Raw genomic sequence first — 27,115 nt, forward strand, 5'->3', positions numbered from 1 at the left:
ACAGTATAATATCACTGGTATATACTACTGATATGATAGTTTATAATACACTAAGAACAACACCATTTATTTTTTTTTGCAGTGAATTCTATGAGCCCAACGCACTGATGATGGAAGAGGAAGGGGCTATCATTTCTGGCCTTTTAGTAGGACTCAATGTGATTGATGCAAATTTTTGTATGAAAGGGGAAGACCTAGATTCACAGGTATGGACTTGAGTATCATCACGGAAAAATAAACATCCCAACATTGCAAACTGGTACATCACTCTAAGACGTTGGAAAGTTTACGAAGCACGAACACTTTCACACAAAACATATTTCACCATCAAATCTTGTCAACACGAGTGTTCCCATGGTGGACCCATTGCAATCTAGAGAGCAAGGACCTATGTGATGGAATGGAGTGGCGGTCACATCTGCATACTGCTGCTCCATTCTTTGTCTGTGAGAGCTGCCAGTGTAAGGCTGCATTCACACGTCCTGTAAAATTGTCCGCGGATCCGAATTTTCGATTTTAGGAACCATTCATGTGAATGCAGCTATTCACATGATCCATGCTGCGAAAAAAAAAGACATGTCCTACTGCGGATCGCAGCATGGATCCCCCCCGCCGCCCGGCAGCAGAGATGACGGGAGTGCAGAAGACAACTACTCCCCCCCCCCCCCCCCCCCCGTGCCGGTGAACATGTGAGCTGGCCGGCATGGGGGGAGTAGGAGAGTAGTTGTCTTCTGCGCTCCTGTCATCTCTGTTGCCGGTTGGCCGGGGACTGAACTTTGGCCGGGGGACTGAATGCCGTGCAGCGATCCTCCTCCAGTCATCACTGCTAGATCGTTTCAATGAGGCCTAACAGTACAGCGTTTTATCTTCAGCATCCCACAGATAAACAGTAGCGCAGCACTGCACACATGTGACCGTCGCTCCATTTCAACAATAAGACCCAGGGACCCATTCTCAGGATTGTGGGGGATCTCAGCAGTCAGAGCTTTATGGGTCCTTTTACATGTACAGATAAATCACTGAAGTGCTTGTTTAGCGAACAACAAGCAATAATTTAAAATAAAGCACTGGAGGCCGGCCGAGCTGCCCCCGGTGGGAGGGAATTTCCGGACCAGCCTACCTCCAGTTCTTGAGCACCGGCCGCTTCCGGTGCATAGAACGGCGCCGTGCACAGGAACTGGGCCGCGGTCCGAAAAACGGACCGCGGCACCGGCTTCCCCATGACGGAGCTGTTAGATCCGTCGGTTCAGATTAAAGAGGCTGTACCTGGTGGTACATCCTCTTTAAACAATAGCTTTAGGATAAATCGTTATCCTGTGAACGATGAGTGTTTTTACACTGGAACACTAAAGAACGATTAAAATTGACTTTGAGGTCCACTCAAAAGATGCGATCAACTATGTATGAACAAATTTTTGCACAATAATTGGCTCATTTAAAGGGCCCTTAAAAATCATACACTTATCTCCTATTCTGTGGATGGGGTTAACGCCTAATGGTGGGACAACCCCTTTAAGACCGTATTCTGTAAGAACTAATAGGTGCTATTTTTGTTTACTTTCAGGTTGGAGTCATTGATTTTTCAATGTACTTAAAAGAAGGTCCTATTGCCAAATGCAGTGAAGAGTAAGTGAGAATAACGCAGCCAAAAATATAATAATTGTAATACTTTCTACTGTCACCCACTTAGAATTTAGTTGACAGAGAACGATCACTTTTTAATTGAAAGAATTAAATATTTATGTGCATGTCGGGAAATGTGTATTTTCGCTTGTAAAATTGCATCAGACCTTCTGTATACTATCAAGGCTCTGATATATATTACAGCAAGCCATAATAGGAGGGGGAGGCGAGCCACAATAAGATCTGTCACCTGCTATTGCTCAGAGTAGAAATAGTTAAAAGTAATTGAAATTATTTAAAAAGTGATTAAAAAGAAGTCAGTTGCCAAATGTTCATATTTGCCATCTGTATGGCTAATGATTATTCAAAGAACTGAAAAAGATTCATTATACTAAATCACACTTTTTAATAATGGAGTGCTGTTTAAAGCAGTGATCTCCATGATTTTTTTTCTGGAAGATTCAACCTAAAAATGTCATGCTTGCCTTCAGCATCAGATTTGATCAGACGTGAAATGAAGAGTAACATGGCTGCCCAGCATACAGTGCTGTATTACTGACATACTTTTTTGACAGTCAACAGGACACAAATATCCGTGAATCGTTACAGCCAGAAGCTAATCTCTAGTGAGCGAGACTGAATCTGTCTTTCTGATCTTAAAATGGGTGACTTGTGATAGCACCTTAAATATCTTTAATAGTAGTTTCCTGCTAAAGTTGCTGCTGGTGCTTGACAAAAGGCTGTCTTTTTAACACACCATGAATTAGCAATGATGACTTCTCAACCAACATTGCACCAGAAACCTAAACATTCCCTAGTGATATCTTAAAGCAAATGTATTTGATTAACATACAGAAAATAGGGCTTAAATGTAAAAAAAAACAGCTTTTATGCTGCTTTTAGTTCTCAATTTGTCTACATGGCTTAAAACCACAGTGTGTTGCTATATGGTTGAGCATTATCAGAACATTCTAGAAACTCGTTTGCCTGGGTGGATTTTGTCTTTTCTGTATCTATATATTTGTAAAATTCTCGAAATATGTAGAAAAAAGAGAATAAGGGCACTCACCACTTAAACGTGTACTGTCTTTATTTCATCTGTAGTAAACATACGATTCAGCAGGTAAAATTCATGTCGGGCTCGGACGCCAAACACTTGTTTAGTGATTACAGTCACACTGAACAAGTGTTTGGCGTCCAACTCGACATAAATTTTACCTGCTGAATCGTATGTTTATTACAGATGAAATAAAGACAGTGCACGTTTAAGTGGTGAGTGCCCTCATTCTCTTTTTTTCTACATATTTCGCACATACATTACTTCAGTGAATTTTTTATGAGGAGCACTTCCACATAGCACATATCTACTATACTCTGTCCTGCACCTGTTAAGGGTGCCAATTAATCAGGTAGTGCAGTTGACCTTATACTGTACTGCTTTTATTGTAAAATTCTTACATTAGAGAAGCATTAGAGGGTAACTTCAGCCAAAATGGAAAAGTTGGCTGCAGCTAGGAGGTCGCGGCCCGTGGCAACATAATAAAAAAGCTCCGCCTACTTGCCTTGCAGCGCCGCGTCACAGGTTCCATGATCGCTGCTGAGCTCTTTTCTCCATTGTTCCGGTATTATGACAAGGGCCCCTTTAACCAGTCAATGACTGCAGTGGTCTCCCACCCCACTCTAACTGGCTGAGCAGGCATTCCCGAGCCCGGGTCGTGACATTCCAGGAGCCTGGTAGAGCCAGGGAGCAGTAAGGCAGTACAGTGGGGGGCACAGGGACAAGTAAGTAGAGCTTCTTTATTATGTTCCTGCACCCCCTCCTGCTTGCAGCCAACTTGTCAATCATAATATATTTGTGGGGCCGCATAGAAATTTAAGAATAATAAAAAAATATATATATATTCTCAAGTACAACTCTGAATCTACCAATCACTGGCTGGCTTCATTGTCCTGCTTCAGCCATTGATTGGCTGAATGAGCTGTTACTGCCGAGACGAGTGTTCAGTGGGGGACTCAAAGATGTCAAAGGAGGACCGCAGAGGGAGCATGTTAGAAAGTATGGATTTTTTATTATTTTATTTCCAGCCCCCGCAATAGATAAAGAATGTATTCCTTTTCCTTCTGTCTTCTTTGGTCTCATTGTGTCCCAAGACACTAACCACGTCCCCCTCCTCCCCCTTACTGTGTCCAGCTGTAGATCAGCTGGTTGCAGCAGGAACCTCCCCCCTCAACTACTCCCCAGGGAAAAATGGAACAGATGAGCTGATTTCTCCAAGACCATTTGCTTTAGGAACATGCATAAAATCCTGAACTCTTAAAAAGCAATAGGGGCAAGGTTGTCACTAGAGATAAGAGAATTTACAGTAAGTTTGGGGTCATCCAAACCCGAACTCTCTGCTTTTTACTCCTGGTGACTGGAGAAGATGGATGCAGACCTAGGGAGTCCTGGAAAACGTGCATACAAATATAAGCTGTATCTATGTTTTTTCAGCTAGCCCTAGGGTTGCATCCATCTTCAGCAACCTAGTGTGAAATGCTGAGTGTCTGGGATCAAACAAATCAAAATTTACAGGTTTCCTCATCCTAGTTGTCACCTGTTTTACTTTTATTGCTGATTTCTAGGTTTGAATTTCTGACTGTCCTTTTATTTTCTTTATAGAGATGTCCAGATAACTGCAATACTAGATCAAAAGAATTATGTAGAAGAGCTTAACAGACAACTAAGGTACAGTGAATGTATTTAACAAGTCACCACCAGCATTGTAACCTACATAGGTATTCTGGGTTTTGTATAACAAAATCTATATTCTCTGCAAAGAGGGGCATATTTACAGGTATAATGTAAGGAATATATTATCTTTGGTCTTTTTTAGTCCATGTATATTTTTAGAGTTTTATTTTTAAGGCCCCACTGTCACTGGAATACTATAGACAACTCATCATTATGTTAAAAGATCCGAAAAATGTCCATACATTTAAAAAGCCTCCATTTGCGTGTAATGTATACAGCTGGGGCTGAGGGGCCACTGAGCATGAATAATTGAGGACATAATTAGTATTACTGACAGAAGAAATGCAGACTTTGCCCCAAGCAGACCAGTAATTCTCATTTACTCCATTTATCCCATTATCAGTTCCTTGTGTACATTAGTCTTATTTAATTGGCTTTCTGTTTTTAAACAGTCTTTATTATATCTGTATGAGTTGTAATTGCAATTTATAACATACTTAAAAAAGGAAAAGATGCATCACAAAATGCTTTGACCATGAATTATTTGAAAAAGTGAAATACACTGCATGACAATGAAAAAAAACCTGTGCCTAGTGTCTCCATTATCATCTGTTTATATTACACTGCTTTATGTTCATACCCTCTAAGCAAGTGTAATTCATTCTATTTAACCAAACAGTAAAAAAATAAAGGTATGATTGAAATTTTCTTTTATAAAAATGATAGTAAATTAGTTGTATACTGTACCTGAGTGGTTTGCTATCATACACTGCAGTGCACCAGATCCAGAAAGTCCAGGGAGTGGAGGGGGAGAGCATGGATGGTAATCCCACCTGCCTGAGAACCATGTTAAAAGGAATCTGTCACTAGGCTTATGTTGCTCTAAAGGGGTTATCCAGCTCTAGGAAAACATGGCCACTTTCTTCTAGAGACAGCATGACTTGTCTCTAGTTTAGATGTGGTTTGCAATTAAGCCTCATTCCTTTCAATAAAATGGAGTTGCAAAACTCCACCTAAAGTCGAGACAAGAGTCATCGTGTCTCTGGAAGAAAGTGGCCATGTTTTTTAAACACTGGATGACCCCTTTAAATGAGGGCAGCATAAACTAGTGATATAAGTGTTAAAGAGAACAATGTATTAATTACTTCATTCTGTTCAGCCATTCTCCTAATATGCAGAAGAATGGGCTTCGGGTCGAACCACTCCCCTCACCCTCCAGCTGCTGATTGGCAGTTGACTGACTATACACATCATGGATAGATAACTGCCAAGTAGCTGGTGGGTGGAGCTTGCTGGTTCTTATGAATATCCAGGACTACTGAGCTCAAGCACATAATGGAGAGGACTGCTTATTGTCCATGTTATTCAGAAGGATATCTCCAAATCAGCCTTAACAGAACAATATAAGTGAATCATCATTCAGCTCAGTTTCTCTGTTACTAATTAATACTACCTTAAAGAGGTACTTCGGGCTGGGGTTATTTTTATTGTACTGCCGGGGAGGGGATGGATATAGAAGCTGCCGGTCACTTACCTCCCCGGTTCCAGCGCTGGGTCCCGGATTCCGCCGCCCCGTTCTCCCGTCCAGCTGCCGCTTCTTGGTCTGAGCTGCGGCTTGAGATGTGACGTCTCAAGGCAGCTCAGCCATTTAGCGGGGCGGTGCGGTCTGGGACCCGGCGCTGGAACCGGGGAGGGCCGTACACTAAAAATGACCACAGCCCGGAGTACCCCTTTAAATAGCACCTACTGACAGTCTCTTTAAAATTTTCACAGTGGCTCAAAACCTCCATTTTAACTGTTCGCATTAGGATTTTAGCCCAAATACCTAGTGTCTGTTGCTGCTAAGCCTAAAGAATATCTGCTACTTCTAGTTACTTTTGAAGCAGTGGTTGAGGAACACTGGTTTGTAGCTACTTGTTCTATAATATCGCTGTTATATATCTATATAATGTTAAGGATCTAGAGATACAAATAATATATTGAAGAGGAATAGGAAAGTATAAATGACTTGTATTGCTGTGTTTTAATCCCCATATGTGGGCCCTCACTGTGTAACGTCAGTTGTATAATATATATGATATCTTGGTTACAGTGCTACTGTTAACAACTTGCAGACGAAGGTGGACGCATTAGAAAAATCCAACACTAAACTAACTGAGGAGGTATGGTCATTTCTGTTCACTAGAATAGCAATTCTAATTAAACCATACTATAAACCAGGAATGAATGGATCCTGGAGTTTCGTGGTAAAGTAGATGCAAATACATCAGTATTCATTTATATAGTCACAATATTCTGTGAATAAATCTTTTTATTGGGTAAATACCCTCATTTATGTTAGAGTTCCACAAATGTATATGTATCCCATGGCATTTAAATGGGTTGTCTGGACCAATTTTTTTTTTTTAAAGCACCACCCAGAAAATTGTATATTTATTTTAAGTCATTTTTTCTTAGAATAACAGATAAAAAGAAAAATAAAATAAAAAAAAATCTTTTTTTACTTACAATAAATACAATATTTAATCCCCAGCTTGCTGTGGCAAACAACAGAATCATTACCATGCAGGAGGAAATGGAGAGGATGAAAGAAGACAATACATACTTTTCCAAGGTAGGCTATATAGTATAGAATAGTTGGAGTATTAGTTGCTTGCTGTATTTGGTTTGTTTGTTTTTTGTTGTATTTTGTTTCTATTGATGCATTAATGCTTTGTTTTCTAATGTGTTCAAGGGTAACAAACAAGAGAGAACTGCAGATGGGCAAACTCTTAGTGAAGTCAGGAAACACTTAAAAGAAGAAACCCAGTTGAGACTGGTAGGATCACGTTTTCATGGCTCAAAAATATATTTCAACAGCATGGAGTCTCATAAATGTGTCTTAATCAGCAGCCTGTGCGGTTATTTTGTAATTTTAAATTTTGTATTTAAAATTTTTATTTCTTATATATTTTGTAATCTATAGAACCATAAAATGATGTCAGTGACACATACTCACTTGTCCCACTCAGCCGCCGGGTCCCGGCCTGCCGGCTGTCTGCTGCCACCAGCAGTTTTAAAATATCCGGTGTTGAACCTGAAATGAAAGCTTGATATAGTCTGTATAGAGTCTATACTGACTACTGAGCTTCCATTTCCTGCGGGAACGTCACTGGATGTTTTGAAAATGCTGGCAGCGACAGAGCGAGCGGCCCGGGACCCGCCGACTGGGCAGGACAGGTAAGTATATGTCCCTGGCGTCTCCCACCCTGGCAGCATAGTAGGATATAATATTATCCCGGACAGCCCCTTTAAGTTTACAGTGTATAAGGGACCAGTGTGAGTAATGACAGTCTCTGTACATCACTGGAATATCTTGGTCTATATAAATTAGGCAACTATTATTAAGCACAGATGTACCTACAAATGTTTATTCGGGCGATGATCTGCTACTGCCTTAACCACTAGAGTTACGTCATGGAAGTCTGTCACCAGACGACCCTGGACGTAACTGTACGTCCTGGGTGGTTCTCCCGGTATGAAGCGTGCTCCGGAGCGGAGCGCGCTTCATAGGAGGTGGGGGCCGGCTGCAGTGAGCAGCCGGGACCTCACCGGTAATGACGCGACCGCGGCGTTTAAGTGTAAGTGACAGGGGGAGTCCATAATAAACATAATATATACCGTAGCGTGCGTAATTGTCCGATCTATTAAAATATAACAAGCGTCATTGTGATCGGTGAACGGCGTACACGAAAAGAGGGAAAAAAGTGCGCGGATTACTGATTTTGTTACATTATATAAACACCAAGATCAAAATTTGCGCGGTCCACTGGGTCATTTTGGGCCTGGTCCTCAAAGGGTTAATGTTTGAGGCTGTTTTATTTATGGAGAGGACACTCTTCTTGTCCATCTTCAAGTGGTTGATAGGCTGCTGTTATTTGCATGCACAAAAGCTTATTAACATGTCTGTCGGTGCAGTATTTTTTGTACCTTTTGGTTAATTGGGGAGTGGTCCCCATACTATGTTGACTTTACATAGCGCAGCAACAAAAATTAAGATATGTTTTAAGAACAAAAAAATAAATAAAAAATAAGGTACATTTTAACTGAATATATAGTAAAGAGGTAAGATAAAGAGAGGTGCTTTTTTCTTAATAATACACATTCTTTTTCAGGACATAGAAAAAGAGTTGGAGGTACAAATAGGAATGAGACAAGAGATGGAAATGGCTATGAAGATGCTGGATAAGGATGTCTGTGAGAAGCAGGATGCTTTAGCAGCACTCAGACAACAACTTGATGACCTCAGGGCTTTAAAGCATGAGCTGTCCTTTAAACTTCAGGTAAAAATAAATTTTTAAGGCTTTAAGTCTACATTCACACATTTAGTAGTTTTTCAGGACTTGATGTCTGCAATTGTCCGCAATCTTCATCCGCAATCAACAAAAAATTCATCCGTCTTGCATCCGTACTTCTTTTTTTTTTTTTTGCGGATCAGCAAATTATGGACGCTCACATGCATGTCTATGGGAGAACCTGTGCCGTACGAGGGCCTTACAGTAATCTTTTGCGGATCCGTAAATATATGGACAGTGTGAACAGCCCAGTTAAAATCAATGGGCCCTAAAACTATGGAACACTTGAATGTAGCCTAAAAGAACACAGCAGGAAAATAGATCTATTGATAATAGATGAGTGAATGGAACGCCATGATGTTTCAGAGCATAAATGTCACTGATATAAGTCCATTTAGTAAATTTTTCCTTGAGGCAAGGTCCTTAGCTAACTGCATTCATTCATTAACAAACCATTGTAAAGGTGGAGCTTTCTGCTAGACAAGTAATATATTATCATAGATAGTCATCTGTTGAGTAAAGTAATGACTTTCCTCAAAGTATCCTGCCTAACTTCTGTTTCTGAGACACATAGGGGGAGATTTATCAAACATGGTGTAAAGTGAAACTGGCTCAGTTGCCCCTAGCAACCAATCAGATTCCCCCTTTCATTTTCCAAAGAGTCTGTGAGGAATGAAAGGTGGAATCTGATTGGCTGTTAGGGGCTACTGGGCCAGTTTCACGTTACACCATGTTTGATAAATCTCCCCCATAGTTTTAATAGTGATGGTAATCCTCCCTACAATCCTCCCTACAGAGCTCAGACCTGGCAGTGAAACAGAAAACTGAGTTGAACAGTCGCTTGGAAGAGAAAACCAATCAGATGGCTGCAACTATCAAACTGCTGGAGCAGAGGTAACATGCACACGTCGAGTCTGCCAACACTTTATATTATAGATATTATAGGTCATGTTTTAAAGCTTTTTCTAAACTTATCAAGATCTTTAAGATTTAGTAGTAAGTTATAGGCACACATAGTTGTCACATCTTGCACTGTGTGTGTTCATTGTGTACACACGGTTTGAATATGAAGTCTAAAGAGGTATTGCCATCTTGGACACTTATGGAATATGCTGTAAATATAACATAAAAGTCTGATAGATGGGAGTTCCACATCTGAAACCCTTACCTATTGTTAAAAAATGTGGTCAGGTATTTGTATGCCCAGTGGGCGTCAGTGAGGGGAGATGAATTTAAGTAACCCCTACCTATTAGAAATTTTTGAGCATGTTCACTGGTCATGCTATTAATGTCTAAGCCAGAAGTACTCCATTCAGCTGGTCAAATGTCACAACATTAAAAACTTAAAGTACACAACATTAAAAAAAAAAGTACACAGAAAAGTCTCACGTTCTCGTAAAATGGTCGCAATTCTTGGCTTGTTAGAATGTGTTTGTGTAGATTTAAGTTATGATTTATGCTATCTTACTGGCGTAAATCATAGTATATTTTAATGGGCTGCTGTGGTCATGTTCCTTTGTACATCACACTTTTTTTCAAATGGGGACCGCAAACTATGTGCCGATTTCACAGAGGGGCGGTGCCTATGGTGGCGCTGTGGGTGGGGCTAAGTGGCGCTGTTGCTGTGAAGCACTGCCCACTTAGCACAATGTGCACATGATTAAAGATCACTTTTTACTTAAACAAGCACCATGACATATGATGGAAAATCATACTAAATTTACATCTGTGTAGAGGATTCAGAATGCAAAAGGGGGTGAGAGTGTCACTTTAAGTTTTTTATACAAGTCTTTGTTTTAGTGATAATCGATTTGTACAAGTGATAGTCAAAGGAGTAGTAAATTTGAAAATGCAGTTTATAGCTAGGAAGAATAGCTCTATATACCTGAATGAACAAATACTGTTATAGAACCTGTCGCCTTTGTGTAAACTTCTTACCTCTAGTACACAATTTAAGGATGTTGCTAAACTCCTCACATAATGGCTCAAATGTACCAAGGTGCCTAAAACCCACTGTCTTTGGGGTTCTTTTCCCACAGCAACCAATCACAGCTTGTGTTTTATATCTTAACAAGCTCTGGTAAAATAAAACCCGAGCTGTGATTGGTCACTGTGGGGAAAAACCGTGTGGGTTTCAGGCCCATTGACAAATTTCGGCTATAGTGGCAGCATTGCAGTGTCAGACTTGCACTGTTGGACTATTGTAAATCCTGCATCTATTTTTACACAAACCTGGCAGGTTCCCTTTATCCTGGTTGTATATTTGTTTGAATCTCTTTATTGATCTTTTCCTTTTGATGTTCTCTGTTTTTATTAATCATTTGCCCTCAACTCTCATTTACCTTTTCTGTTTTCCTCCTTTATATTAACAAACCAGTGAAAAGGATTTGGTGAAACAGGCAAAAACGTTAAGTAGCACAGCTAGTAAACTCCTACAGAAGCAGCACTAGGCAGCCTACCAACACTAACAGAGCAACTTGGTAGCGGGGAGAAAGTCAACCTTGTAACAAGCTACTACACTACTTAGATGTTTAATGTTGCCTACTGTTCATTTGAGAATTGCTGCATTTTGAAGCCATGGCTCCTCCGTTCGGTTATCCTTTTTATTTTATTTTTTGTTTTCTTTTTTTTCCCCCACCCTCTCACTATAGATGGAATATTTGTTAGACCCCCTCAAATATTTGCCAAATAAACTTTTTAAAGCCATTAATGTGTGATGTTTCATTAACTGTGAACATATAAAACCTGAAACCGATAAAAGTCCCATGAATTAAAAAAAATTACTGGAAGGCTGGGTATGCAGGAACATAATAAGCAAAGTATACTTGCCCGTACCTGTGCTTCTGTAGCACTGCTCCAAGGTCTCACTGACTGCTGCTGATGGTCATTTTAACTCGGCATCTTGGTACGTCACATACCCGGCTCCTCCAGCTGCAGCATTATGACCTGGCTGATCGATTGCCTACTGAACCAGTCACTGATTGCCTGAGCAGTCAATCAGCCGGGTATGTGATCCTGCAGGATGCCAGTGGCTGTCAGCGAGACTCGGGAGTGGCGATACAGGGCACGAGAATAGGTAAGTATACTTTATTATGTTCCTGCATCCTCATGCCTTTCTGCCTTTAGTTTTAAGGGACCACTCCTTTTTAAAGGTTTTCATTAAAGAAATGCTTTCTTCTAAAAATGGCACCACCCCGTCCTCAAATTGTGTGTGGTATCATAACCCTGCTCAATTCATTTCAATAGAACTGCAGTACAACACGCAAACTGAGGACAAGAGTGGTGATGTCCAGGAAGAAATGTTTTTCTAATCCTGGAGAACCCCTTTAAGATGTCTACAACGCTAAAATCAAATCCTTTACATAAGTACTAAAGTTTTTTTTTATTATTATTAAAGCGGTTGTCCAGGCTTAGTAAAAAGTGTCTGCTTTCTTCATGTAACAGCACCATTCCTGTCCTCAGTGGGTTTTCCAGATTGGTTCCATTGTGGGTGTGGGTTTTCCAGATTGGTTCCATTGAAGTGAGTGGAGCTGAATTGTAATACCATGCACAACTTGGGGACAGGGGTGGTGCCCTTTTAGCAAGAAAGTTAACTAAAAGTTAGCTAAAAATCGATAAAAAGGGAGGCATTCTCATTGTACCAGTAAATAGTCTTATCAAAGGGTGCAGCTAACGCCAAAAGATTGATTGTGATGCCATGGATTTGTTCAGCTCAGCCGCTTTTCATGCAAGAGCCCGGTTTCCTGTATCTGTTTCCAGGAAGAATAATAGAGAAGTGGCAGGATGCAGAGTTTACAGAGAAGATGCTCCAACATCTTTCATACAAGTGTTTACTAAAACATATTTTAGAGCCGACAGGTTCTAAGATATATAAAAACAAATGACAGCCTGCCAGCATTCTAAAGTAATAATACAGCTTACTTGTCCTCTGCTTACCAGCAATGCTGATCAGGTCCTTCAGAGTAGCATAACCTTGCACCCTGCAGCCAATCACTGGCTTCCGTGGTCTGGTGTCAATGATGGAGATGAGCTTTAGTCGAGGATGCTTGAGTCCAATCATTTCGCATTGCCACTTTCCCCCCTCTCTTGTGTCCAGTTCAGGTGTGGTTTGCAATTAAGCTTAATTTACTCCAATGGAACTGAGTTTGAAACCACACCCAAACTGGAAACAAGAGAGGGGGAAAAGTGGCCATGTTTTTGTAGCGCCGGATAACCCTTTTAAATCCATTTTTGCCTGCTTCACCTTCAAGTTCCTGCATATAGCACATAGGTTTTCATATTTTTCTTTTTAAGTTTTTTCACCCCTTTTTCTTTTGTTTCGGTTTGAGTGTCATGTTTTGTTATGATCCATTCCTTATCCCCACCACCTCCATTGCCTTTTGTGTTTTTTGTTTTGTTTCTTTACCCATTCATGTGACCCAAATCCAGATTGAGAGTGTCGGAGCGAGATCGTCTGGAGGCCGAAGAAGCCAACAGACTCTTCAAGCAAGAATTTGGCGACAAGATCGAGAGTCTACAAATAGAAGTGGACCAGCTCCGAAAGCAGCGGTGAAGAATTGATTGCTTGGTGTAGTTCTAGTCAGAAGCAGTGGTGATGCTATCTGGGTGTCTCTGGTGCCAGGCATTTCCTAATCTCTTGCAGGTGGTGATATCTTTCATTGCACCCACATTAAAAGATTTTAGGATATAGTCTCCAAAATTTCAGAATTAGTTGAACTTGTCAAGTTGATTATAAGTGATAATGTTGGTATTGTAAGAAAAAGTTGTCACAACCTGCAAAAAAACAAAAAATAACATCTAATGGTCTTAATAAATTACGTAGCTGCAGTTGGTGTACATGTCATTGCAAGTCATAATCATCATGCAGATATGGGACCTATAATCTTATATATTCAGTCAGAATTACTCAGTACTTCCTCCTTTGTATAAGATAATGAGCAATGGTAAGAAATTCATGGAAGTAATTCCTAATTATGTTATACCTATTATAATCTAAACCTTATGGGGGCAGTTCCATCTTAACTGAAAACATGTTGGAGTAAACCCAAAATTTATTAAGAGGCGAAGGTCAGTGCACAAAAATTTGTAACTTTTATATGCCAGACGACTAGCATACATGGATTGCAAAATTAGAAATTAGATGTACAATAAAGGGTCCCATTACTGTATTAGGCCAGGTTTACATTTTTATCCGGCGATCTGGCAGCGTTTCCATCCAGCCCAGTAGCAAAGTGCTGGAGGGAAACGGATCTTTGAACTGGCATTTCAGTCGGGACATCGGAACACATCTTAAAGTGTTCTGTCGTCCGGTCTTGATGGTTAATGGAAAAAGGATAGGACAATTGATGCATTTTTATCATCAGTTGTGGCATCACTTGTCATCAAAGAAGGATGCCGAACCTCCTGATTCATGTAAAACCAGCCTTACTTTCAAAGCTCTGCTTTCTGTTGACTGTTGGCATATGCACCAAAAAAATGCATAAATCATATGACTTTGTGGCTTGGCTTTAATATGAGATTAGAAAAAAAGCTGTTTGTTTTTTCACTGATATGGCACCACTTGTCTGTGGGTTGTGTCCAGTATTGCATTTCATAGGCACAGTACAGTAAATAAACCATCCAGTATTGTCACAGTAAAGGGGCTGTGCCATGAAGTAAAGATGGTAAAATCTGATGTGCACCACATACAGTACATATATGAAAGGAGTACAAATGTGCTGCTTTTAGTAAAGAAACTTCACTAAACTGCTTTTCTCCCCCATGGATCTAATAACTTTCTGGTTTCCTCTCTGAACTGTAACCCTGCTGTTGTCGTGCAACAGTGCACACACTTTCCCACAATCCCCCTTGCTCCCAGGCTCTGTGGAGACCAACTGCCAGTACTTTCTGAAGATTGCAGTTAAAGGGGTACTCCGGGCTGGGGTTATTTTTATGGTATGGCCAGGGAAGGGGTGGATATAAAGGCTGCCGTTCACTTACCTCCCCGGTTCCAGCGCCAGGTTCCGGATTGCGCCGCCCCGCTGCCGCTTCCTGGTCTGAGCTGCGGCTTGAGACGTCACGTCTCAAGCCGCAGCTCAGACCAGAAAGCGAGATGGAAGAACGGGGCGGCGCGATCCGGAACCTGGCGCTGGAACCAGGGAGGTAAGTGACCGGCAGCCTCTATATCCACCCCTTCCCCGGCCATACCATAAAAATAACCCCAGCCCGGAGTACCCCTTTAAACTGAGCATGACTGGCCCACCTTTTGTGGGTTGTAACAGGGGCAGGAGATAATCAGAACTGCGCAGGCACATGAAGTTTTAGTAAATCTATATTCCTTAAACAGTACATTATCAGAAATGCTTAACATCGGTTTAATTTCCCATAATGAATCAGTAAATGCCTTTCTTACTGATACACCCCATTTAGTTTTCAGCATTTCTAGCTGGTATAATTCAGAACAAAATATGTGCAGACTTTTGCTCGCTATGGGGCATGAAACTTGGTAGGAAGAAGGTTCTATGGAGATGTAATCTGGCACACTTGCAATTTTGGCATTGGAATTGCAGAAAAAGCTCCAATACAAATCCTTCCAAATCATGTAGATTTAAAAAGTCATGCAGAAAATTCTAGCTAGTAAAAAGGATGATCACAGATCTACTGCTCCCGAGCTATCTGCAACCTAGACCTTTTTATAGCACCATTTCTCAGCAATGGTGGGCTGTAAGTGAGTTACTCTGACAATGCACATTAGCTCCTCCTGTGCTCTTCTAACACATGGTCACCATATGGGCTGCCTTTTAATCCAATAAGCCAGCAGTGTAACTGTGCATCTGTAGCTATATTGATCCAAAGAGGAAGAGACTCATGAGTGTCCTGCAAACTGCTGCCAATTATTTTATTTCAGCCTGAAAGAACATTCACTCCAGAGAGAACCGTGACACTTCCTGGCTCAATTTATATTCCTTCCTATGACTTATTATTCCTTAATATTGAAGCAGTGATGCCTAACAGCAAATGAAGATTTAGTAGGCTTCCAGGTTGCACTATTGAACACAGCAGTTTAATGACTCTGCAGGTTGCAAAATGTGTGTCTGCCTGTGCATTAAAAAGTAAATATTAATATATTTTTTTTTTTAGATTTTGTATTTTATATTGCTAAAGCTACTGCTTCTAAGCCATTTGACAAATGAAGGTACAGGAGGTTAAATATCCCTGTGGTAGCCTGTTCAAGTGATCTACAGCTGGTCAATCAGAAACTTTCAACTTACCTTCTTACCTTTCTCGCTCCTGTCACTGTACTTCCACAGCCAATCCTGTTGCACAGATTAGCATTGTGTTCATTAGGGTTAAAATTATTCCCCTTTTTTTTTTCTTTTTTTTTTTTTATATAGTTGTCAAAACAGCGTTACAGTGTGCTGGTTGTATAGCTTGCTATTGAATAACCTGTGGTTTTCCAGCTAATGTAAAACCTCATGCTGCTGCAGTAGTAGAGCAGTAGGTCTCCCATTAAGGCTGGTTTAACAAATACAGCATTAGATGCGTTGTGCTATAACATCATCTGCTTGGGATGTCTTGCTTGTAACCTAAAATTAATTTCTCTTCATTAGCTCTCAACATGAAATGGAACTGAAGAAAGAACGAAACAGAAAGTCTTCCGGAAATCAAAGGGAAAAAGAAGTGCCTGAAAATAAATACTCTCCATTGAGAATACCACATCTTCTGCAAAAAAACATGGTGAAAACTGGAGTTCATATGTGAAGCAGTTCTAAACATGATAACTAGAGATGAGCGCCACTGGAGTATGCTTGTGTCCGACTGGTCTGAATTTGAATACCGGTGCCTGCAATTGGATGCAGCCTTAGGGAGTCCTGAAAAACATGGATACAGCTTATGGCCCATGGCTCTATCCATGTTTTCCGCAACTCCCTAAGGCTGCGTCCACCGGTATTTAAATGCCGCGTAATTAGACTTAAGCATGCCCAAGTTGTGCTTATCGCTAATGTTTACTTCTTTTAATGTAATATCAGTGTGTAATGTTTGAGTTGGAAATTACAGTTTTCAGTTTTTTATTATAGATCTACTTACATACATGTCTTATACCAGAGTAGCGACCCCTGCCTGCACAATAGTATAGCAGGCTACCATTTCTTCTATGTATTGCATACATCTCCTCCAGGCTGCTCACTTCTTTTAATGTCCATGGATGAAGTGTGCTGTCAGCCTCCATGATCCATGAAAAACCACCCATGATCACATCTGTTTTGCATCCCTGTTTATCACAGATCTGTTTAAAACTTTTTAAATTACCCTAATTACATCATATCCACATTTTTTACGGATTGCATGGATGTACACAGATGACAGATCTGTACAATCCGTGAAAAAACACGGATCTCATAGACTTCTATGGTGGAATCTGTACCGAGATCTCATCTGAGTTATTGCATGTCCTATTTTTTCACAGAACAAATTGCTTATTTTTACTTCTGTACTGCATTCTCAATAGGATAAAATTTTTGGATATCAGAATTTTAACATGGAATAAGTCAAGCACATACATATAATGTGACCCCTGGTATCCAGATATTCATAGGCTTAGTAAAAAGGATTATTAGTTATTCCAACAACTTTATCACTGTGTGCTTTTCCCGTTGCAATTGTGTAGGTGTTATGTTGGTAATAATGATATCTTTAAAAAAAAACAACATACAATTGTGTCTCGGTAAACTTATTATGGTGTTAATAAAGATAACAGTTAAAAAAAAAAAACAGTGGAGAGTGCAAATCACGCTATGTAGCTTTTTTTACATTGACCAACTTGCTGAGATGCTGCTGTAGATATGTTTAGTTCTTCCCCTCAGTAAACTGCTACTTACCTGTTAGACACCTGGAGAGTGTTACCTGAATACCAGATCACATGACTGACACCAAGTTTAGTCCATCCAGCTGGTCCATAGGGGTAATCTGTGGACTACACAATATTTTCCCCCCTAGCCCACTGCACTAGCAAAAAAAAAAAGTTTAAAATATATGAATATTAGAAAAGTGTATAATTTCCAATCTTACACATAATAAATAAACAGGGCAAACACATTTAAAGGGGTACTCCGGGCCTGGGGCTTTTTTGCCTATGGCCGGGGAGGTGGTGGATGAGGGCAATGACGTCTCTGTTCATCCCCAGTTCAAACCCCCCTGTGCTTGCCCGGCCGCTTCCTGGTCTCTGACGCGGGCTTGAGATGTGACGTTTCAAGTCCGCTCAGCCAGTCAATGGCAGAAGCGGGATCCTGCCTCTGCCACTGACTGGCTGAGCGGACTTGAAACGTCACGTCCCAAGCCCCTGCAGAGACCAGGAAGTGGCCGGGCAGCGTGAACCGGGACACGGCGCTGGAACTGGGGCGGTAAAGGGACGTCATTGCCCTCATCCACCTCCTACCACAGCCATAGGCAAAAAAGCCCCCCAGCCCGGAGTACCCTTTTAATTCTAAACAAGGTCATAAAATGGGTTCCCCATTTAGCAAAAAAAAACTACTTATTAGGTACACTACTAGTTTTGAGTGATTTGAGATGAGGCTAGGGTTTTGGTTTGGAAGAGTGGCCTTATTATTATTATTATTATTATCTATTATTATTATTATTATTATTATTATTAACCCCTTCAAGACAGAGCCCTTTTGATCCGGGTCAAATTAATACAATGTTCCTCCCCGCCTTCTAAGAGCCATAGCGCTTTTATTTTTCCACCTACAGGGCCAGGTTTAATATCATATTGGAGTATTTTTTTTTTCTGATATATAATTTATTAAAATTAGCAAACCTGGTGTTTTTCGTTTACCCCGTTCACCATGCGGTAACAATAATGTTATATTTTAATAGATCGCATGATTCCGCACACTACAGTATGTAATGTTTTATTTATTTTAATTTTTATAATGGGCAAGGGGGTATTTTAAACATTTATTGGGAGGGGGGTTTATAAGGGGTTAGAGCAGACTCTATCCATAGGTCGCCGATCCGACAGGACGGAGGTAAGTGACTTACCCCCGCCCGTCGGCACAACCGATTGGAAGCTTGTTCTGTGACTGAGTACCGTAAACGCCACGATCACTATAGAGCGTGCAGTTTAAGGGGTTAATGAGGTGCAGCTGCCTCTCATTACCTCTGGCCCTGGACACACTGATGTGTGAGCTCTTACTGCAGCAGTCCCGCACACATCAGTAAGCCCCTGAAGTCAGGAACGTGTATATATACATTCCTACTGCACGGGGTGCATGTGCAGTAGGAACATATATATATATAATGTGTGTATGTATTACTGACGTGAAGGGGTTAGTAATAATAAAAAAAAATTTTTTACACACTTTCCACAAAAGGTCAATTACATTTTTTAACACTATACATTTCTACTATCAATAGGATTACCATAGTAAAAAAAAAAGTGTTGGGCTAGATCTAGACAGGTCCAACAGATCCAAGAGCACTGGCATCTTTCCATTCACCTGTGACCACTAGACACCTTGGTATTCGCTTTAGAAATCTGTCAGATAATGGTACTTTTACACGGAGCGATAATTCGCCCGATCGCACGATTAACGATTTTGAATGAACAATATTTTTTTTATAACGATCAGCGTTTAGACGGAACGATACATCATACGGAAAAATCGTTATGCGATCGTTTTGCGATCGTTTAAGCCTATCTTACACATAGGTGAAATCGTTGAAAGACTGTTTACATGGAACGATCTGCGAATTTTTTGCGAACGACCAACGATAATTTGCGAACATGTTGAAAGATCAAAATGAACGATTTCTCGCTCGTCTTTTGATCGTTCGCTGCGTTTACACGTACGATTATCGTTCAAATTTGATCGCTATCGTGCAAAAATGAACGATCAATCGTTTCGTGTAAAAGGACCATAAATCTGTCTGTGCAAACACACTATTGGGTATTGACCATAGGGTCAGGATCATTTTAAAGCGGCGAGTCCAGCTGCTGCCTGCAATTAAGGAACATACACAGAGCCATGACTGATACCCTAATGCAGGGGTGGGGAACCTTTTCCATGTCGAGGGCCGGTCGGGCATTTATAAAATCATTCGAGGGCCGCATACCGTGCGCGGCAGTTAGTAGCGGGGGTTTGCAGCACCCAGGGCAAGGCAAGGTATTGTTCCCCAAGTGCCCCTGCTATTGTAGTTAACCCCCAGCCATGTCCCTGGTAGCCTAGTTAACCCCCCCAGCCATGTCCCTGGTAGCCTAGTTAACCCCCATCAGGCATGTCCCTGGTAGCCTAGTTAACCCCCATCAGTCTTGCCCCTGGTAGCCTAGTTAACCCCCATCAGTCATGTCCCTGGTGGACTAGTTAACCCCCATCAGTCATGTCCCTGGTAGCCTAGTTAACCCGCATCAGTCTTGTCCCTGGTGGACTAGTTAACCCCCATCAGGCATGTCCCTGGTAGCCTAGTTAACACGCATCAGTCATGTCCCTGGTAGCCTAGTAAACCCCCATCAGTCTTGTCCCTGGTAGCCTAGTTACCCCCCATCAGGCATGTCCCTGGTAGCCTAGTTATCACCCCCATTAGTCATGTCCCTGGTGGCCTAGTTAACCCCCAACAGTCATGTCCCTGGTGGCCTAGCTAACCCCCATCAGGCCTGTCCCTGGTGGACCAGTTAACCCTCATCAGGCATGTCCCTGGTGGCCTAGTTAACCCCCATCAGGCATGTCCCTGATAGCCTAGTTAACCCACATCAGTCATGTCCCTGGTAGCCTAGTTAATCCCTCAGTCATGTCCCTGGTAGCCTAGTTAACCCCCATTAGTCATGTCCCTGGTGGCCTAGTTAACCCCCAACAGTCATGTCCCTGGTGGCCTAGCTAACCCCCATCAGGCCTGTCCCTGGTGGACCAGTTAACCCTCATCAGGCATGTCCCTGGTGGCCTATTTAACCCCCATCAGGCATGTCCCTGATAGCCTAGTTAACCCACATCAGTCATGTCCCTGGTAGCCTAGTTAATCCCTCAGTCATGTCCCTGGTAGCCTAGTTAACCCCCATTAGTCATGTCCCTGGTGGCCTAGTTAACCCCCAACAGTCATGTCCCTGGTGGCCTAGCTAACCCCCATCAGGCCTGTCCCTGGTGGACCAGTTAACCCCCATCAGGCATGTCCCTGGTAGCCTAGTTAACCCACATCAGTCATGTCCCTGGTAGCCTAGTTAACCCTCATCAGGCATGTCCCTGGTGGCCTATTTAACCCCCATCAGGCATGTCCCTGATAGCCTAGTTAACCCACATCAGTCATGTCCCTGGTAGCCTAGTTAATCCCTCAGTCATGTCCCTGGTAGCCTAGTTAACCCCCATTAGTCATGTCCCTGGTGGCCTAGTTAACCCCCAACAGTCATGTCCCTGGTGGCCTAGTTAACCCCCAACAGTCATGTCCCTGGTAGCCTAGTTAACCCCCAACAGTCATGTCCCTGGTAGCCTAGTTAACCCCCAACAGTCATGTCCCTGGTGGACCAGTTAACCCCCAACAGTCATATGCCTGGTGGACCAGTTAACCCCCAACAGTCATGTCCCTGGTGGACCAGTTAACCCCCAACAGTCTTGTCCCTGGTGGCCTAGTTATCGCCCCCCCCAACAGTCATGTCCCTGGTGGACCAGTTAACCCCCAACAGTCTTGTCCCTAGTAGCCTAGTTATCCCCCCCCCCCATCACTCATGTCCCTGGTGGACTAGTTAACCCCCATCAGTCATGTCCCTGGTAGCCTAGTTATCCCCCCCCATCAGTCATGTCCCTGGTAGCCTAGTTATCCCCCCCCCATCAGTCATGTCCCTGGTAGCCTAGTTATCCCCCCCCCCATCAGGCATGTCCCTGGTAGCCTAGTTATCCCCCCCCCCATCAGGCATGTCCCTGGTAGCCTATTTAACCCCCAAATAAAAAAAAAATAAACATCCCTCTCACCTTTCCTCCGTTCCCACGCAGTCCAGGTCCTCTTCTCTCCCAGGTCCTCTGTGCCGGTCTTCTCCTGCAGGCGGCGCGCGATGAAATGACGTCATCGCGCGCGGCCCGCAGGAGACTGAAGACACGCGCCGCTTTGGAGGCGGAAGGAGCCGACACAGACAGCACGGCAGCTGTCACAGAGGATGCTGTGTATGCCGGCTCCTTCCTCCTCCAAAGCAGCGCGTGTCACAGGGGAGCCGCGGGCCGCATCGGGAGGTCTCAGGGGCCGGATGCGGCCCGCGGGCCGGAGGTTCCCCACCCCTGCCCTAATGCATCAAAGACTTGTCTGGTTAAGCTGTGTTATTTAAAAAGAGACATGCTTTGTAGCCGCTCTTCACTGTGGATAACTGATAGAAGTTCCAAAAGGGGAACCTCCCTTCATTGACTCTTGAGTCTTTTGTAACCTTCTTGGAAAAATTAAGTTTTAATTTATTTTCCTCAGAATTCACAACAAAAAGGAGCAAATGAAAATCTGAGAGAAGCTATGAATGAAACAAGCAGCACCACACAAAAGTATGTCATGCGTAATGTTGTACATAAAATTAAATCTCTTACATGAGCCAAAAGCTCATTTTCCCTTTTCCTTATGTTCTTGTCTTACATAAACGGTACACGTTTCAGGTCTTTTACTACCTATTGGGTGGTGCACCAATTTATTCAGATCAAAATGGCTAACAATTAGTGTTGAGTGGAGAGGCCGAACTGTTTGGGTTCAGCAACGTTCTGCAAACCCAAACACTTGTTATTTGATCTTCCACGACTGCAGAAGTTGCATGCCGCCCTAGGGAGTCGTAGGTACCAGGTTGCTAAGTGAGTTTTATGTTCTAAATCAAGACTACCTAACCTTTTGGTGTTGGCTTCTATTTCACTCTTTACACTGATGGAAAGGGATCGATTTAACCAAAAGTATAGAGCTGGCTGAAACTGACAAGTGGCATTGCTGCAGTGTACAGTTCAGTATATAAGGCTTAATCTACTGGGAAAATAACTGATTTAATAAGAATAGAGGAGTAGGCGTTTTAATATTAAATTTCAAAGGTTCTATACGTCTTGCTGGATATAGTCAACATCAATAAATGGTATATAACTATATTAAGAAGCATTGAATACAATATGCTTCCTGAAATACAATAGCTATGACATTTTAGAAAATCTTAGTAGGCTCTCTAGAAAACTCCTCTTAAAACATAAACACAATTTTAATAAAACAATATTTAAAAAACAATGTTTTTATACATTTAATGTAAAAATTATTTGTATATGGAATAGTTTAGATGTATTAATCATAATTCCATTTGGAATATAGTAAATAACAGGATTTCTGCAAAAAAAAATAATAAGATTTATACAAAAAAATATCTTTCGCATTGGAGGGCCCTTGCAAGCCGTCTGGAATGGATATATGTGTGAAACTTATGTTCATATGCTCGAGTGTCTTGTGTTTTGTTTGTGTTAACCTTGTATCATTTGAGTTTGTACTTTGTTATTCTTGTATCATTTTATCATTTAAATCTGTGCTTTTAGTAGTCTGTATTCTAAAAGGTTTTACTTAAATATTATAAAGTCTCTGTATTATATGTTGGTGGTTGTCTCCACATTTAGTATAGATCTCTCATTGTCTGTATCTGTATGCTGATAGCGGTTTTCGACACAAATACATGCACAGTAGATCAAGTTCTCCTATGTTATCTATTTAGTAGTAACTTTTTAGACGTGTTTCAGAATATTACTACATTCTTTCTTTAGTAAAAATGTTGCTAGTTCTCCTTTCCAGAAATGCAGACAAAAAAACAACAGGTTCCAGCAGCACCAGAAAAAATGAAAAATAAATGGGTGCTAGTCTCACCGAACCGGACCCAGGTACGTATGACAATCCAGAAGAAGCAATGTGGAGACAGCACATCCAAAAAAGCTTCGCTTTTATTCACACCAGTGCAATGTTTTGGCTCATATTGTAGTCACTGCTTGAGAAAGGCTACAATATGAGCCGAAACGTTGCACTGGTGTGAATAAAAGCGAAGTTTTTTTGGATGTGCTGTCTCCACATTGCTGCTTCTGCCTTTCCAGAAAGGTATACTAGCAACATTTTTACTGACGAAAGAATATAGTAATATTCCGAAACTTGACTAAAAAGTTGCTACTAAAAAGATAATATAGGAAAACTTGATCTAGTGATCTACAGAGACTTTATAATATTAAAGTATCACCTTGTGCTGACAAAGTTACAACCAAAATAGAGATTGCTAATATCTTTAACCCTATTTTCCACCAATTTCTTTAGAATACAGACTACTAAAAGCACAGATTTAAATGATAAAATGATACAAGGATAACAAAGTACAAACTCAAACGATACAAGGTTAACGCAAACAAAATGCAAGAGACACTCAAACGTATGAACATTACGGTTTGACACATAGGTATATCTATTCCAGACAGCCTGCAAGGGTGCAATGTGAGAGATGTTTTTTTTTTTTTGTGTAGCAATTCTGTTATTTACTATATTCCAAATGGTTTCATGAATAATACATCTAAAGTATACCACATACAAATAATTTTTACGCTGAATGTATACAAACATTGTTTAAATATTGTTTTGTTAAAATTGTGTTTATGTTTTAAGAGGAGCTTTCTAGAGAGCCTACTATTACTTTCTACATTGGCTATACTGTTGTTTTATGTGCAGACCAGGTAGTGCAATCATTACTCACTCTACTTGGTCCACATTGAACAAGGTTGAGCCCATACTATCCATATTAGCTATGACGCTGTCTTGCTGTGTAATTTAGGGAAACATGCAGGTCCCTTTTTTTCTATGGAAATACTCTGCTCATCCTAGATTTAAAAAAAAAAAAATAAATAAATATATATATATAGCAAATTGTGATCATTCCTGGTACATGTAATGAATGTAGTAAACGTGATATAACCGTTCATTCTGTTTTGAAGTCTAAATGTGCCATTTTCTTTTTTTCAGTACAGCATCACATTCAATAAACCCAGAGAATGAGGTAATGTACAGTTATGCAGATACACACACACACACTACATACTGTCAGAGCCAGATGCTTGATGGGGTTGAATAGTTATGTAATCACTTTCTTCTTAACGAGATTTGTTTACAAGCATTTAAGGGGTATTCTCCATCTGGACAAGTTATGCTTTAACCACAGGATAGGGCCCCCACTGTGGGCCGCTCATGATGCTACTCCATTTGTTCTCTGTGATGCCGCCAAAAAGAGTCGAAAGCTGCATTCACCTCTCTTTGGTGGCCCTTCTGAAAATGAATGGAGCGGCAGCCTGCAGCTCCATTTGGCGTCAATTTCGGGGTCCAAGTACTCGAGAACCACTGTGATGTTAGTTATGCCCTATCCTGTGGATAGGGCATAACTTGTCCAGAGAGGAATACCCATTTAAAAAATAAAAACTACTGTGATGGTGGATGATGTGCAATGGAACGTCTGTGTCAGTACAGTAGCTGTTCCAGAGCTCTCAGCATCACTATGATATGTGGTGCTGAGAGTTCTGATAATCTGTTCTGTTGCACAACGTCTGTATATATGGTAATAAGAATAGTCTTATCGGCTATGCGTTTGTTACTGCAAAGGCTCTGGTCCTTCCCAGACAAGCAAACAATTTATTTTAATGGCTGTTGTGCAGTAAATAGAGGATTACTACCCAGAGAGTTGCCTGTTGGAAAAGTGTAATCAATTACTAAGCTTATATACACGTTACACTTGAGGCATATACTTACATAATAACGTGCTCAAAATGTTCACAAAAAATGTAAACAAACCATAGTTTTTATTATATAAAAAAAGAAATAAGAAGATGGCACTGTACCCAATAAACGCTGCAGTACGTAGCATGTATCTCGAATCTTTATTGCAGCGGAAGCGGAAGTCTGTGCAGACATGCACCTAGGATGGCCTTTTCATACTAACAGTACAGATACTAATCTGTACCTCTTCTGGCCAGGTAGCCTTATATACTGAATTGTATACCTCAGCAATGGCAGTTGCTACCTGGCCAGAAAAATTACTATTAGTATCAAGCGGCCATCCCAGGTATGCGCCCACACTGACTTCACCTGCCTCCCCTGTAATACAGATTTAAGATAAATGTCATGTACTGCAGCAGTTTTTGGGCGAGTGCCTACTGCTTGTTTCCTCTTTTGGATTACAATACTATATAAAAGGAGCATATAATTCTTAATACTTTTTAGGAGCAAGATGGTGAGAGGAGAATCCTTCAAATGTGTCAGCTGTGTCGAGAAGAATCCAGCATCTTGCTTACCAAGGTAACTTTTTTTCCCTTTTTTTTTTTTTTTTAGCATTTTCATTTTTTTTGTTCCAAAGAAGAAAAAAAAAAATTCTTATTTGGGCTACAGAGAATACTGAAGCTACATAAAAGGAGTATATGTATAGGTGTTGATATTTGTTTGTTTGTTTGTTTGTTTGTTTGTTTTATAAACATAACTATATAACTATGGAACAGGAGGAGATTGCCAGGTGCCGCCTTCAGCACTCCCACAGACTTGGAAATGAGTGCGGGGGGGGGGAGAGAGAAACAGTCATGTTTTTCTAATCCTAGATAACCCAGATGTTGGATTAACTTTTTGTATTAATAGATTTTTTTCTTTCTTTTTTCAGAATGAATGCAAGAATTGTGGTGGGATTTTCTGCTCCACTTGTTCATCTAATGAAATTCCTCTTCCATCCTCTATTAATCCTGAACGAGTGTGTAACCTCTGTTATAAGAGACTGATACAGCAATACTCAAACAGCCCCTGTTAAAATTGAGACTTTGTATGAACTTGAATAGTGAGTGGAACTTAAGCCAAGGCTGCACACACTAAAAAAAAAATCTGAGCCTGGTCAAGATGTAAGATGATAAATTATTGTTGCTTTTTAAACTGGAATATCGGTGTAGATGTGAAGATGGGTATGAGAGCACCATATGCACACCCCTAAGAATGTCCAATGCTTATCAGAGCAAGTGGAGTACTCTGCTTGAATGCTGTTAGATCTTGTTTGCTGTTGCTCTTCAAGTTTTTCAGTGGTGATGGGCACTTTTGGGGCTGGAAGCTCGGCCCTTCGGAATGCAGATCCAGGACTAATTCAAACTAGCCGATATCTTACTGTGAAAGAATGATTTGTACTGAAATGTGTGCACTTATCTACAGTTGCTTCGCTTTTTTCCATAATTATGGCAGATGTAAATTGGGTTGATTGTAAGGGTTGATTGATAAAATCCAGCTAAACACTTGACCTGTTGTCTGTCCCCTATATCCGATAGAATAAACGCATTAAAATGCTACTACGTTTGAATGGACCGATCACTGTTGCTGTTACAGGAACCTGTCTGCATAGCTGAAACTTTCTTACACTCTGTACTGTTACAATAAATAAATAAATGAAGAGGTAAATAGTAATCTTTGTAGAACAGAAGAA

General features: G+C 41.1%; 1 protein-coding gene across 5 annotated transcripts in view; it reads left to right on the forward strand.

Moving 5' to 3' along the window:
* RUFY3 (RUN and FYVE domain containing 3) overlaps window positions 1-27,115 on the forward strand; it is an 80,121-nt gene extending 53,006 nt beyond the window's left edge. For 2 of the 5 annotated variants that reach the window (XM_069978249.1, XM_069978250.1), the window contains exons 5-18: window positions 83-206; window positions 1,565-1,626; window positions 4,283-4,348; window positions 6,447-6,516; window positions 6,888-6,968; window positions 7,089-7,172; window positions 8,509-8,676; window positions 9,485-9,582; window positions 13,117-13,236; window positions 16,278-16,404; window positions 22,105-22,175; window positions 24,640-24,673; window positions 25,888-25,962; window positions 26,315-27,115. In XM_069978249.1, the coding sequence (XP_069834350.1) occupies window positions 83-206; window positions 1,565-1,626; window positions 4,283-4,348; window positions 6,447-6,516; window positions 6,888-6,968; window positions 7,089-7,172; window positions 8,509-8,676; window positions 9,485-9,582; window positions 13,117-13,236; window positions 16,278-16,404; window positions 22,105-22,175; window positions 24,640-24,673; window positions 25,888-25,962; window positions 26,315-26,458 (1,324 nt within the window). In that variant the 3' untranslated portion in view covers window positions 26,459-27,115. Of the gene's footprint in view, window positions 1-82; window positions 207-1,564; window positions 1,627-4,282; window positions 4,349-6,446; window positions 6,517-6,887; window positions 6,969-7,088; window positions 7,173-8,508; window positions 8,677-9,484; window positions 9,583-11,065; window positions 11,674-13,116; window positions 13,237-16,277; window positions 16,405-22,104; window positions 22,176-24,639; window positions 24,674-25,887; window positions 25,963-26,314 lie in introns of those variants that run through there. The other 3 variants (XR_011363980.1, XM_069978252.1, XM_069978253.1) reach the window with 3 other exon arrangements.

The sequence above is a fragment of the Dendropsophus ebraccatus genome, chromosome 7, assembly GCF_027789765.1.
Source record: "Dendropsophus ebraccatus isolate aDenEbr1 chromosome 7, aDenEbr1.pat, whole genome shotgun sequence".
NCBI classification, from domain to species: domain Eukaryota; kingdom Metazoa; phylum Chordata; class Amphibia; order Anura; family Hylidae; genus Dendropsophus; species Dendropsophus ebraccatus.